Raw genomic sequence first — 12,948 nt, forward strand, 5'->3', positions numbered from 1 at the left:
AAAAATAAAATAAAAATTGCCATTTGAACTAAAAAAAAAAAGTGACCTTTTCCAGTCCTGTGGCCACTGCTGAGTTTTCCAAATTTGCTGGCATATTGAGTGCAGCACTTTCACAGCATTATCTTTTAGAATTTTAAATAATTCAACTGGAATTCCATCACCTCCACTAGCTTTGTTCATAGTGATGCTTCCTAAGGCCCACTTGACTTCGCATTCCAGGATATCTGGCTCTAGGTTGGTGATCACACCATCGTGATTATCTGGGTCATAAAGATCTTTTTTGTGTAGTTTTTCTGTGTATTTTTGCCACCTCTTCTTAATATCTTCTGCTTCTGTTAGGTCCATACCACTTCTGTCCTTTATTGTGCCCATCTTTGCATGAAATATTCCTTTGGTATCTCTAATTTTCTTGAAGAGATCTCTAGTCTTTCCCATTCTATTGTTTTCCTCTATTTCTTTGCATTGATCACTGAGGAAGGCTTTATCTCTCCTTGCTATTCTTTGGAACTCTGCATTCAAATGGGCATATCTTTCCTTTTCTCCTTTGCCTTTCGCTTCTCTTCTATTCACAGCTATTTGTAAGGCCTCCTGAGACAACTATTTTGCCTTTTTGCATTTCATTTCCTTCTGGATGGTCTTGATCCCTGCTGTCTGTACAGTGTTATGAACCTCTGCCCATAGTTCTTCAGGCACTCTGTCTATCAGACCTAATCCCTTGAATCTATTTGTCACTTCCACTGTATAATCGTAAGGGATTTGATTTAGGTCATACCTTGAATGGTCTAGTGGTTTTCCCTACTTTCTTCAATTTAAGTCTGAATTTGGCAATAAGGAGTTCACGGTCTGTGTCACAGTCAGCTCCCGGTCTTTTTTTTTCCCCGACTGTATAGAACTTCTCCATCTTGGCTGCAAAGAATATAACCGATTTGATTTCGGTATTGACCATCTGGTGATGTCCATGAGTAGAGTCTTCTCTTGTGTTGCTGGAAGAAGGTGTTTGCTATGACCAGTGCGTTCTCTTGGCAAAACTCTATTAAACTCACATATCTAGGGTGAGTCTACATTACATTAAAACACACACTCATTTCCCTCTGATACCCATCTTTGATTTTTGGAGATAAGAGTATCAGACTTTATAAACTTATTTCCCAAGGTATCTTTAGGTGATAGAAACAATGACAGAATAATATGTAACAACCTTCAAATCAAATGACTACTCAATGAAATACATACCAAATGGTGTTACAGAGGGATTTTCACCCTTTCATCACTTATGTAGTATGAGTTAAGAAAATTAGATGACCAACAGTGATTCTCTTATTTTACATTCATGTGCACACCACTACACAGTATATTTCTTTTTTTTTTTGGCCATGCTGTGCAGCTTGTAGGATCTTAGTTCCCACACCAGGGATTGAACCTGTGCCCCCACAGTGAGCACCAAGGCTCAACCACTGGACCACCAGGGAATTCCCCAAACTATATTTCTTATCTCAAAATATTTGCCTATAAAAATTTGTTTCCTTAGCCAAAATGGTTGTCAAACATAATTTCCCCTGCAAAGTGTTCAAAAGAATAATGTTATCACCATAGACAGGAACTGAAGTACTGAGATAAAAGCCACATTTGAGTATCCATGTATTTTATTTGTTCACATTTATCCTATTTGAGGTTAACACTACATCATTGGACAGTTTAAAAAAATCATTCTGTAAACAAAATTAAAAATAGCAGCAACAGCTAAAAATAAGGACACAATGGATTCTAAAATAAAGGAATGTATTGGCAGGAATATTCTGAATATGCAAAGAAAATGTGACCATGATTATGAATTCAACAATAAGAAGAAAAAAACTACAACATCTGTAAAAGACAAAACCATAACAGGAATAAAAAAGAAGCGAAAATACAAAGTGCAGGTGCGACAGTTTTCATTTCCAAGTCCATTCAGTAAATAGAGCATACTATTCTCTTATATAAAGTGTCAAGTTCCGCTTTACACATTCAGTTATGTGATCCTGCAGAGTTTTTTTCATTTTACATTATCTCTACATTGATTTAACTGGAAAGATGGTCATATGTGATACATGGTATGATATCTTGAACCTATGGAGAGCATGGAAATGGTAAAGTTTACTGTTTTATTTTTTGCTGTATTTGCAATGAGTAACAAGAAGCTGAAAATTCAGTATAAGAAGCATCAGTACGTTCACTCTGCCCCCACCCCCACCCCACCCCCCAAATTCTGAGCCCTCTTACCATTTTTGTTGCCACTTTCAGATTCTCTGTCACAAAAGACTGTTCATTTCCCCCCGAATTCCGGCCAGCTGACTTAAATCATCAGTTTTTCAATGCAGTTTGGTCTGGTATTTGCCCAAACTGATCAAATAGAGGTGTTATTCTGGCATCACATAAAAACCACTTATACTTTCCTAACTGCTTAGAACCTCAAATGGGAATGCCTGCAGAATATGCTTTTTGAATAGAGGACTTTTATGAAATATATTTCAAATCTTAAAAAATAGCTTTAATGCTCCCTTTAAGTGGTACAGAATTTACCCCAGCTGACAATGCCTACACCATTTAAGAACATTCTCTCTCTCTGTGGCATTTCACTTTCCTTACAGCTCTAATTTTATTCAAAAAGCCCGAATACACAACAGCTGCTGCCTTATTTAGCGTTTAAACAGCACTATGTATACAGCTCAACAGCAAGATTAAGAAGTTATAAATACACACATATCACGGACAGAGTCATCTTTTTTTTTTTGGAATTCACTGCATTCTGGTAAATCCCCCTCCCCCAACAAGAGAGTGGAACTGTACCTACATGGAGGTGTTTAAGTATTTCTCCAACAGCTTTTCATTGTATTATATTATGAAAACACTAGGCTTCAAGCCGGGTACTAATAAATATTTAATTTAAAAGGAAGACTGAAGCCCCAACACAGAACATAAAAAAAGACCCCGCCCCCCGCCCCCCACTTTCCCGGTCCCCAGAGAAGGTGCCGGATTCAGCCGGACAAGGCCGAGATCTCATAGTCACTGATGGAGGTGAGGGGCTTGCCCATCATCCGGATGTTTTTTGCACTGGTGATCCTGGCCATCATGCACACGGGCTTGTCGAAGTACTTCACCAGGGCCGGCTCGGTCAGGAGAGAGGCCAGGAACTGTTCGAAGGTGATGGCCCAGTCCCGGTCCAGGCTGGTGCTTCGGGGCAGCGCCGCAGTGCCTTGGCCGCTGCGCACCAGGACCGTGTCCTCGCCGATGTCCTCGCAGTGCAGCTTGTCCTCCTCGTGGGAGCCGGCACTCAGCACCGAGTAGGAGGACATGGAGCTGTCGTCCTTGGTATCGTCGTCGGAGATGAGCATGGAGGAGCAGGCCCCGTGGTCCCGGGGCGAGGAGTCCTCCAGTTTGATGTCCTCCATCTGTCCGCCCAGGGAGTGCTCCTCACCGGCCCCGGCCAAGCTGGCCGGGAGGGGCTCCGCGGCTTCGGGCACGTAAGGCTGGCTCGGCCCCTTCTTGGGGAAGAGCACGCTGCCGGGGAGGCCCTGGTGGCCGGCAGGCCCGCTGCCCCCGCCCCCGCCCCCGCCCTCCTTGGCAGGCTGGGGGGTGAAGAGCTTGCCCACTTCCCCAATCTCCAGCAGGAGGCTGGTCACCGCGGCCGTGGCATGGTACAGCTCCTGCTCGTTGGGGTCCTCGCTGAACATGTTGTACATCGTCTTACAAAGCTCGATAAATTGCCCCTGAAAAGTGATCGGGGAAAACACAAGACCATGACCATGTCATAGGGAGTACAGAGCCAGGACCCAAGTGGACTGCAAAGCCATTTAATATCAGGACTCCTGCAAGATCCCAGAAAAGTCCTATTGTGGGGTGGATGGATGTGCAGATTTAAAGAGATGGATGGTGGATTTAGTCTCTTTATTGTGTGTGTGCTAAGTCGCTTCAGTCATGTCTGACTCTTTGCAACCCTATGGACTGTAGCCCGCCAGGCTCCTCCATCCATGGGATTCTCCAGGCAAGAATTCTGGAGTGGGTTACCATTTCCTCCTCCAGGAGTTCTTCCTGACCCAGGGATTGAATCTGCATCTCTGTGTCTCCTGCATTGGCGTGTGGGCTCTTTACCACTAGCTTTATGATTGTAGTCAAGCAGGATTTGAACCTGGAAATGGAGATGCTAAAGGATTTCCTCTTGGTTACGACTACAGGTGTCTTTATTAGTGGTTCCTTTGTTATACAAATGTTTAATTAACTCCTTTATCCTTTCTTGCTGACTTTTAAGTAAATCGTAGACCTCATCTTATTTCATGCCTATACACTTCAGCATTTGGCCCAATCCTCTCTCCCATGACACGTCTGCTGGTTTCTCTGGCCAGAAGTCATATGTTTTCTACCTCTACCCAGATAATTTATCTCTTCTTCTGTTAATAAAAAGCATTTTCATCCTGTATTTTAAATTATTTACATGGTTTTATCTTCCTCATTATGTTTCAGCTGTTTAAGGGAAAAAAGTCAGACACCTATTTATAGCTGAGTACAGTGGTTTGAAAATGGCATGAGCTTGTCTTTTGAATATCTGATGGTATTTTAAAATGTTTTTTGGCACACCATGAGGCTTATGGGTCTTAGTTCCCCTACCAGGGATTGAATCTGTGTCCTCTGCATAGGAAGCACAGAGTCTTAACCACTGGACTGTCTGGGAAGTCCCTCTGAGGGTTTTTTTTTTACTTTTTTTTTGGTTTTAGGGTATAGCCGATTAACAATGTTATGATAGTTTCAGGTGAACAGCAAAGGGACTCAACCATATATATACATGAATCCATTCTCCCCTAAACTTCCCTCCCACCCAGGCTGTCACAAAACATTGAGCAGAGTTCCATGTGCTATACAGTAGGTCCTTGTCGATAATCAATTTTAAATATAGCAGTGCGTACAAGACCATCCCAAACGCCCTAACTATCCCGCCCGCCTCCTGCCCCCGCCACCTCGGCAACCGTAAGTTCGTTTTCTCAGTCTGTGAGTCTCTTTCTGTTCTGTAAGTAAGTACATTTGTGTCGTTTCTTTTTAGAAATGACACATAAGGCATGTCTTATGATATTTCTCCTTCTCTGTCTGACTTTCTTCACTCAGGATGACAACCTCCAGGTCCATCCATGTTGCTGCAAATGGCATTATTTCATTCTTTTTAATGGCTGGGCAATATTCCATCGTATAAAGGTATTACATCTTCTTTACCCATCCCTATGTTGATGGACATTGAGGTGGCTTCCATGTCTTGGCTACTGTAAACAGTGCTGCAATTAACACTGGTGTGGTGCATATATCCTTATGGATGATGTTTTCCTCTGGATATATGCCCAGGAGTGGGACTGCAGGGTCATATGGTAGTTCTATTTTTAATTTTTTTCAGGAACCTCCATACTGTTCTCCCTACTAACTGTACCAATTTACATTATCGCCAACAGTGTAGGAGGGTTCCCTTTCCTCTGAGGGTATTTTTAATGATTGGGATGAGAATGCATGTACTCTCAAAATACCACAATATTTTGTGGTTCCCATTTTCTGAGGTGGTCATTTCCTCATAACAGAGCATACTTTAAATGCACAAAAGCATGGACAAAATACATTCAAACAGGTACTAAATAAGTGCTCCAAGTTACCATTATCTTTGAGGGATACTTATTCTACATTTATCTATGACTGAAAACAGAGCTTCAAGGTTTAAAAATGAATGAATTGTGCTGTTGAGCACTCACCTGATTCAATTTTGGTAAATCCTTTGCATTCTTTGCTTTGGATTTATTTTCTGGAGTCCAGAGTCTCAGATAATTACGATTTTCTTGAGAATTCGCCCTCTTCCCTAAAATCCAAATGCCAAGAAATTAGTGTTCAAAGGTCAAGAAGCAACTGTTGAACCGGCAGTAAGGGAAACACAGAGAGAGTCTGTACCTCTGTCCGGCTTTAGACTCACTGTAACAAAGCCATCATCTGCGCTGTGTTTGTTTCTGCTGTCCAATCCAACCACTGCCAGAAGAGTTAGAAAAAAAGGAGGAGGATGTTACATGATAAACCCACAGGTTTATTAGCACGTGTAAGAGAAAACAGAAACACCTCTAGGTGGGGTTGATTGCTAGCAATGTGAAGAATACAGTCGGATAAAGCACTATGCTGGAAGGCTTACTACATTATCTCACTAAATCCTTACTGTACCCAAGGTGACAGCTCTCATCTCCCATGTTCCCACAAGGACCCTGAGGCTCCCAGATACACGAAGCTACTAGACAAAGCTAGCATCCTGACCAGAGCTCCTGCCCGAAACACGTATGTCAATAAGAAGGCTGCGTCTGCCTCTCACTCCTCTCCACTCAATCACTTAGGTGCTCACCGTTCAAAAGCAGGTCTGAGCTGTGCTCACTTAGGGACTGTAAGATTTAAGAGGCAAAAGGACCCAGGAACAACTCACACTGATTGTCGAACAGGTGAAGTTAGGAAGCTGCCATAATGATGAAGTAAATAATGCATGGCAGCAGCCAAGTGGAAAGATGCTGCTGAGATTCACACATGGCAAAACAGAACAAGTTCACATATTAATCTGGAGGTATTCCCAGTGAGCCAGATCATGTCTGGGTCAACCTAACAACCACACAGAGCAGGGGTTGGCAAACTTTCTCTGTAAAGGGCCAGATGGCAAATATCTGAGGCAATTCTATCACTGCAGTGTGAGAACAGCCATAGGCAATATATAATTGAATGAGCTTGGCTGTGTTCCTGGCTGTGTTCCAATAAAACTTTATTTATAGGCAGTAACATTTACATTTTCTATTATTTTAATTTTTTAATATACATTTTAGATTATCACAGGCCATACAAAGAGGTGGTGGGCCAGATTTGGTCCAAAGTTTGCTGACATCTGTTACAGAGCAGCATATCTGACTACAGGTCACGCTTTTTCTTTTATTTGTTTATTTGGCTGCAATTGGGTCTTAGTTACAGCATGAAGGATCTTTAGTTGTGGCATACAGGAGCTAGTTCCCTGACCAGGGATTGAACCCATACCCTCTTCTTGGGAGCACAAAGTCTTAGCCACTGGACCACAAAGGAAGTCCCGGTCATACATGGTCCTTTTGATGGGCTAAAGTACCCACTCTCCAGCAGCTGCATGCGTGCTAAGTCACTTCAGTTGTATCTGACTCTTTGCAACACTATGGATTGTAGCCCACCAGTCTCGTCTGTCCATGGGGATTCTCCAGGCAAGAATACTGGAGTGGGCTACCATGCCCTTCTCCAGGGGATCTTCCTGACCCCAATAGTTACTCAAGTTCAAAAATCTGAAAAGAAAATAGCATATTAGGCAACTGTATTCATATACTTCCTTGGCTGCCTAGCTTTAGGGGCAACTTGGTTTCCAACAACAGAGGGCTCTGTAGAACAAAAACAGAGCGGGCCTGATGAGAAAAAGTCACTTACCATGTGTGCATTCTGGGGTGATGTCTTCAAAGAAGTACTGAGTCGCTTCAAAAGCAGAATCTGGCTCGTCTTGATCAGAGGATGGCTCTGGAGAGAGAGGAGAGACACATCTCATATTGGCAGGGCCATGACTCAGTGAAAGTGTGCTTAATTATTCAAGAAGCGACACAGGGCAGTCACAGCATTGAGGGGCCTGGAAAACCCGCAGCCTCAAAAACCTTACGGGAGAGGTGCTCCATCCATTTCTAACTCCATCTTCCTTTATAACAACCCCTAACCAAAGGGTGCCTTCATGTTTTCCTTTTTTGGAAACTTTCCTAAATCCTATGGAATGATGCTTTAAGGAACCGAATTTTAGATAATTCCCAAATCTATAGTTTTATCCTATCTCTATCCTTAGAGCTAATCCCCCTTCCTTCCTCCCTCCTTCTCTCTCTACTTTGTCTCTCCCTCTCTTCCTCTTTCTTTCTGTGTCCCTCCCTCTCTTTCTTTCTTTTTTAGTATTTGCTAGATATTTCCAACTGGTGGCCAACCCGGTTTAAACCTGAACTCAAAAACCTCACCATCTTTCGCACTGTCTCTGTCAGAGGTAAGACTGCTCTCCCTAGACTCAGAATCCCAGGAGTTACCAAGTGCTATTTATTTGTTCTCTTGCAAAAGTCTGCTATATTACTGCAGCTCACACTTTGGACAAATGAATGACCACTGAACCAAGCACCCGCTGATTCAGGAACTCCTGTGAATAATACTGTTCAGTTTGTTCTTAGTGATCAATGAGTGATTTTTGTATATCAAAGAAGAGGCAAACAGGTCACACCAAAAAAGACATCAAACCAGGCCAGGGTCACAGGTACACATGCTACTCTGTGTGGCTCACTTACCAGGTAGGACGTGCATTTTGTACAGGAGTTTGAGCTTCTCTGTGAGGTCCCCGTGGCATGCGGCACCTAGAGGTCACAGAAGTACCAATATGAGATGTGCTGTGCTCCCAACAGCCCCGCCCCATCCCGAGGCTTAGTGTCCCCTTGAAACATCAGCCTTTTACAAGCTGAAACCCAGATATTGTGTGGGATTGGTGTTAAAAGCTCTGGAATAAGGATGTCTGGTTTCAAAGTCTTTGTATGGATACTATGTGCCCTTGGGAGAGTGAACCTCTCCGGATCTCACTTTCCCCTCTAGGAGGCAGGATGACAAATTAGAAGATTCACCAGTGGTCTTAACATCAGGACCCACAAAAGGTGAGAATTAAAGGTTCTTAGATTAGCAGCTCGGGGAAGGCAATGGCACCCCACTCCAGTACTCCTGCCTGGAAAATCCCATGGACGGAGGAGCCTGGAAGGCTGCAGTCTGTGGGGTCGCTGAGGGTCAGACACGACTGAGCGACTTCACTTTCACTTTTCACTTTCACGCATTGGAGAAGGAAATGGCAACCCACTCCAGTGTTCTTGCCTGGAGAATCCCAGGGACAGGGGAGCCTGATGGGCTGCCGTCTATGGGGTCGCACAGAGTCGGACACGACTGAAGTGACTTAGCAGTAGCAGCAGCAGATTAGCAGCTGGCACAAATTAAATGAGTGTTACTGATACAAAGGGCTTCCCTTGTGGCTCAGACAGTAAAGAGTCTGCCTGCCAATGTAGGAGATGTGGGTTTGATCCCTGGGTCAAGAAGATCCCCTGGAGAAGGGAATAGCAACCCACTCCGGTATTCTTGCCTGGAAAATTCCATGGACAGAGGAGCTGGGGGGCTACGATGCATGGGGTCGCAGAGTCAGACATGACTGAGTGACTAACACTACTGATAAGAAAAGTCCGGTGACTGGGCCTCAATATCATAATTGCTAAAGTTCAGAAATAATCTTGATACATGTTTTTAAAGCCTATTTTTTAAAAAAATTTAATTTTATTTGGTGCCAGGCCTTGCAGCATGTGGGGTCTTAGTTCCCCGACCAGCGATTGAACCCATGCCCTCTACATTTAGAGCATGGAGTCTTAACCACTGGATCAATACATGTTTGAGAGTGCTTCAAATTATTCATTTTAGAAATCCTTTTTAGTTGCTTCTGGTCTGTTAAATATTTCTTCAGTTCAATTTAGCCTAACCCAGCTGCCATTAAGGGCTTCCCCGGTGGCTCAGCAGTAAAGAATCAGCCTGCAATGCAGGAACCACAGGAGATATAGATTCAATCCCTGGGTTGGGAAAAATCTCCTGGAGGAGGGCATGGCAACCCACTCCAGTATTCTTGCCTGGAGAATCCCATGGACAGAGAAGCCTGATGGGCTACAGTCCATAGGGTCACAAAGAGTTGGACATGACTGAGTAACTTAGCATGCACACAGCTGCCATTATATCACCACTGTTTCAATCCAAAGAGAATCTTGTTACTTCCTCCCTTAAAGTCAATAGGTATTTCAGGAATCAGAAAACACTTTGTAAATACACATTCTCAGAGCGCAGAGCTCAAGATGAATCAGATTTGGGGAAAGAGGAATCACAGGATCTGGATTGGTTGACAGGGACAGCAGGGATTATCTCATCCACATAGGAGAGGATCCAGCACCTGCTTGAACATCCTCAGAGTCAGAGATGGGGAGCTCATCCCAGCCAGAGGCATCTCATCCCACCAGGGCATTCCAGAAACACTGAAAGTGCTCCTGTCATTTTTACTTCAGTCAGGACCCTTAACCTGCAGACCCAGGTTCATCAAGTTCATGAACTGCATACAACATAAAATGTGTTCACATGCCAATGCCATTTTGGGGGAAGAAAATTTCCACAGTCCTTATCAGATCTCAGAGATTATGACTCAACAAAAGATGTAGGACTATTCCTCTTCCTGACTCTTCAATAGAATAGGTCTACTGCATCTTCATTGCAACAATCCCTCAGATTTTAAGGACAGCTGTCCTGTTTCCCACCAGCTTATCTTTTCAAGGCAAATTTATAGTCCCCAGGCTACACCTCCCTAAGTCTTTCAACTTTCTCATATGACATGGTTTGTATACTCTTTTTTTATTTTTATTCACATCTACCTTATGTGTTAATGCGTCCATCAGTCTGCCTCTGGACAGAGAGTTCCAGATGGCTTTTGTCCACTGTGGAAAAGAGTGGAACTGTTCCTGACTCTTCCCCTAATACAGCCTAAGTCTGCATTCAGCTGTTTATCCTCCTCAGTCTGGAGTTGGACTGCACAGTCAACTAAACCTCAAGACGTCTGCACACTGACTCATACTAATCATGAAAATAATGACAGACATTCGTGAACCATTCGCTTTGTGAAGGACAGGAAAGCCTGACGTGCTGCAGGCACTGAGCAACTGAACAACAAACCCTCTGTTCACTTCTTTCCATGTGCATTTCACTTTCCTCTCCCAAGAATTCTATGAGATGGGCACTGTTATTATCCCAACTTTACAGATGAAAAAGGCCGGGCTTGCTCAAGAAATGTGTTCAAGGCCATAAGCTATTAACAGCAAGTGGCAGGCCCAGGATTTGAACTCAGATTTGTCTGACTTTAGAAAGCATAGCTGCAACCACTATATGCATGTATATGCAGATATACAGTCCTTTTACAATCATTTCTTAAAATTTAAGACTTTTGGAGATTTTCCTGGTGGTCCACTGGTTAAGCATCCGCTTGCCAATGCAAGGGAAAGGGGTTTGATCCCTGGTCAGGGAAGATTCCACATGCCTCTGGGCAACTAAGTCCCTGAGCCACAACTACTGAGCCCACAGGCCCTAGAGCCCACGCTCTGAAACAAGAGCGTAGCCCCTGCTTATCCCAACTACGGAAGGCCCCTGTGCAGCAAAAGACCCAGCACAGCCAAAAATGAGCAAATAAATAAACAATTTTGAAAAATGTTAGACTTCTGATTTATCCCTATCAATTTATTATTACCAATCATTCCCTCCTCTAATATTATTTTTTTCCATCTTGTTTTTGTCCTCCAACATGCTGACCGTCTCTTCCAGCTTTGTGTAACTGACACATTTAGTGTGCCTTCTCTACCCTGATAGTATAAATCGCTGCCTGAGTCAGGTACAGGGGGTTCCTAGTCATTGTAGAGACAACGATAACTAACACTTCCTGAGCCAGGCACCACTGTAGGAACTTAACTTGAATTATTTCTTTCAGTCCTGACAATCATTACTTTGTAAATGAGGAGACCACCACAGAGGTCAAACATCAAGCCCAGTGTACAGAGAACTCTCTGTTCGCTGTCATGCTTTGGGTGCAGGGTTCAGTCAGTCATGGAATCAGCAGCTTCCATTTCCCTCCAACTCTCCAACGTCCAATGACCAGCTGCTTTGTGACATATGTGGCTTGTTTAGAAAAGCTGCCTTCCAGCAATACCACTGAAAAAGGAGAGCCAGCTACTTTGCGCCTTCAGATAGTAATCTCTTATCTCTAACTCCATAGAGACTCATCTGGTCACTCATTTCAGGGGGGATCTTTCTGGGGATGGACACTGAAATTACTGACCCATCTTTTCCAGAATTCTTTCTTTAGTTTCTAAAAACTTGAACAGAATTTCTCTTTCCTAGTTGACTTGTCCATCTCCATAGCTGTAATCGACCTGCATGACTGACTACAGCTCTGAGCCTCCTCCCAGCAATCTAGGTGGAGTTTATTTTGCTCAAATAACTCAACTGCATTTTAAGAAGCCTAAGTACTCTTCTCCAGTATTTTCACTATCATGGACTGCAAGCCTCTCTTTCCTTTTCCCAAGATTTTGAAGAGTATTTGCCTTGTTGGGGTTTGCCTAAGCTTAAATAAATTATATATTTATACTGATTCCTGTCACTTTCTACACATTGGTATTTTCATCCTGAACATGTTTGCCAGAAGCAGATTTACCCCACAACGAATTGACCATAAGGTCATTTTGCCATAAAAGACAAAAATAATTACTGGTTGATAGTTACATTACACTGGAAAACCAGATATCAATTTTTGCAAATCCTTCAGCAAGCTAACCTAAGCCAGACTGTGTTTTCACCATTTTCAAGAAACTTATATACCCATCAGGGATCACATAACCATTTCCTTTTCAGGGGGCAAGAGGAGCTTGATTCTCCTTTTGCCATCAATGTCTAATACTGCGTGATAAATTTGGTAAAGACAGCCTGAGAGGAGAAGCTGTTGTACCCAAATTAGCTAAAAAATCAATTATTAGCACTCTTGAAGGTCACTGTGAATTAGCAGACACTTCTTTTATATCTGCCACAGCTTGGTAAACTTCTAGTTTTGACGAGTGAAAGGGATGACTATGCCCATCAAGTTCAGTTCAGTTCAGTCGCTCAGTCACGTCTGACTCCTTGTGACCCCAGGGACTGCAGCACGCCAGGCTTCCCTGTCCATCACCAACTCCCGAAGCTTGCTCAAACTCATGTCCATCAAGTCAGTGATACCATCCAACCATCTCATCCTCTGTCATCCCCTTCTCCTCCTGCCTTCAATCTTTCCCAGCATCAGGGTCT

At 43.4% G+C, this 12,948-nt stretch overlaps 1 protein-coding gene across 8 annotated transcripts in view; it reads right to left on the reverse strand.

Moving 5' to 3' along the window:
- Positions 1–1,625: 1,625 nt before the first annotated feature.
- TBC1D9 (TBC1 domain family member 9) overlaps positions 1,626–12,948 on the reverse strand; it is a 123,569-nt gene continuing 112,246 nt past the window's right edge. For 3 of the 8 annotated variants that reach the window (XM_025268097.3, XM_006079246.4, XM_025268098.3), the window contains 5 exons: positions 8,352–8,417; positions 7,471–7,557; positions 5,953–6,027; positions 5,760–5,863; positions 1,626–3,746 (listed from right to left, as the gene is read on the reverse strand). In XM_025268097.3, the coding sequence (XP_025123882.2) occupies positions 3,015–3,746; positions 5,760–5,863; positions 5,953–6,027; positions 7,471–7,557; positions 8,352–8,417 (1,064 nt within the window). In that variant the 3' untranslated portion in view covers positions 1,626–3,014. Of the gene's footprint in view, positions 3,747–5,759; positions 5,864–5,952; positions 6,028–7,286; positions 7,332–7,470; positions 7,558–8,351; positions 8,418–12,948 lie in introns of those variants that run through there. The other 5 variants (XM_044930458.2, XM_044930455.2, XM_025268099.3 and 2 more) reach the window with 4 other exon arrangements.

This window comes from Bubalus bubalis, chromosome 17, assembly GCF_019923935.1.
Source record: "Bubalus bubalis isolate 160015118507 breed Murrah chromosome 17, NDDB_SH_1, whole genome shotgun sequence".
Lineage (NCBI taxonomy): Eukaryota > Metazoa > Chordata > Mammalia > Artiodactyla > Bovidae > Bubalus > Bubalus bubalis.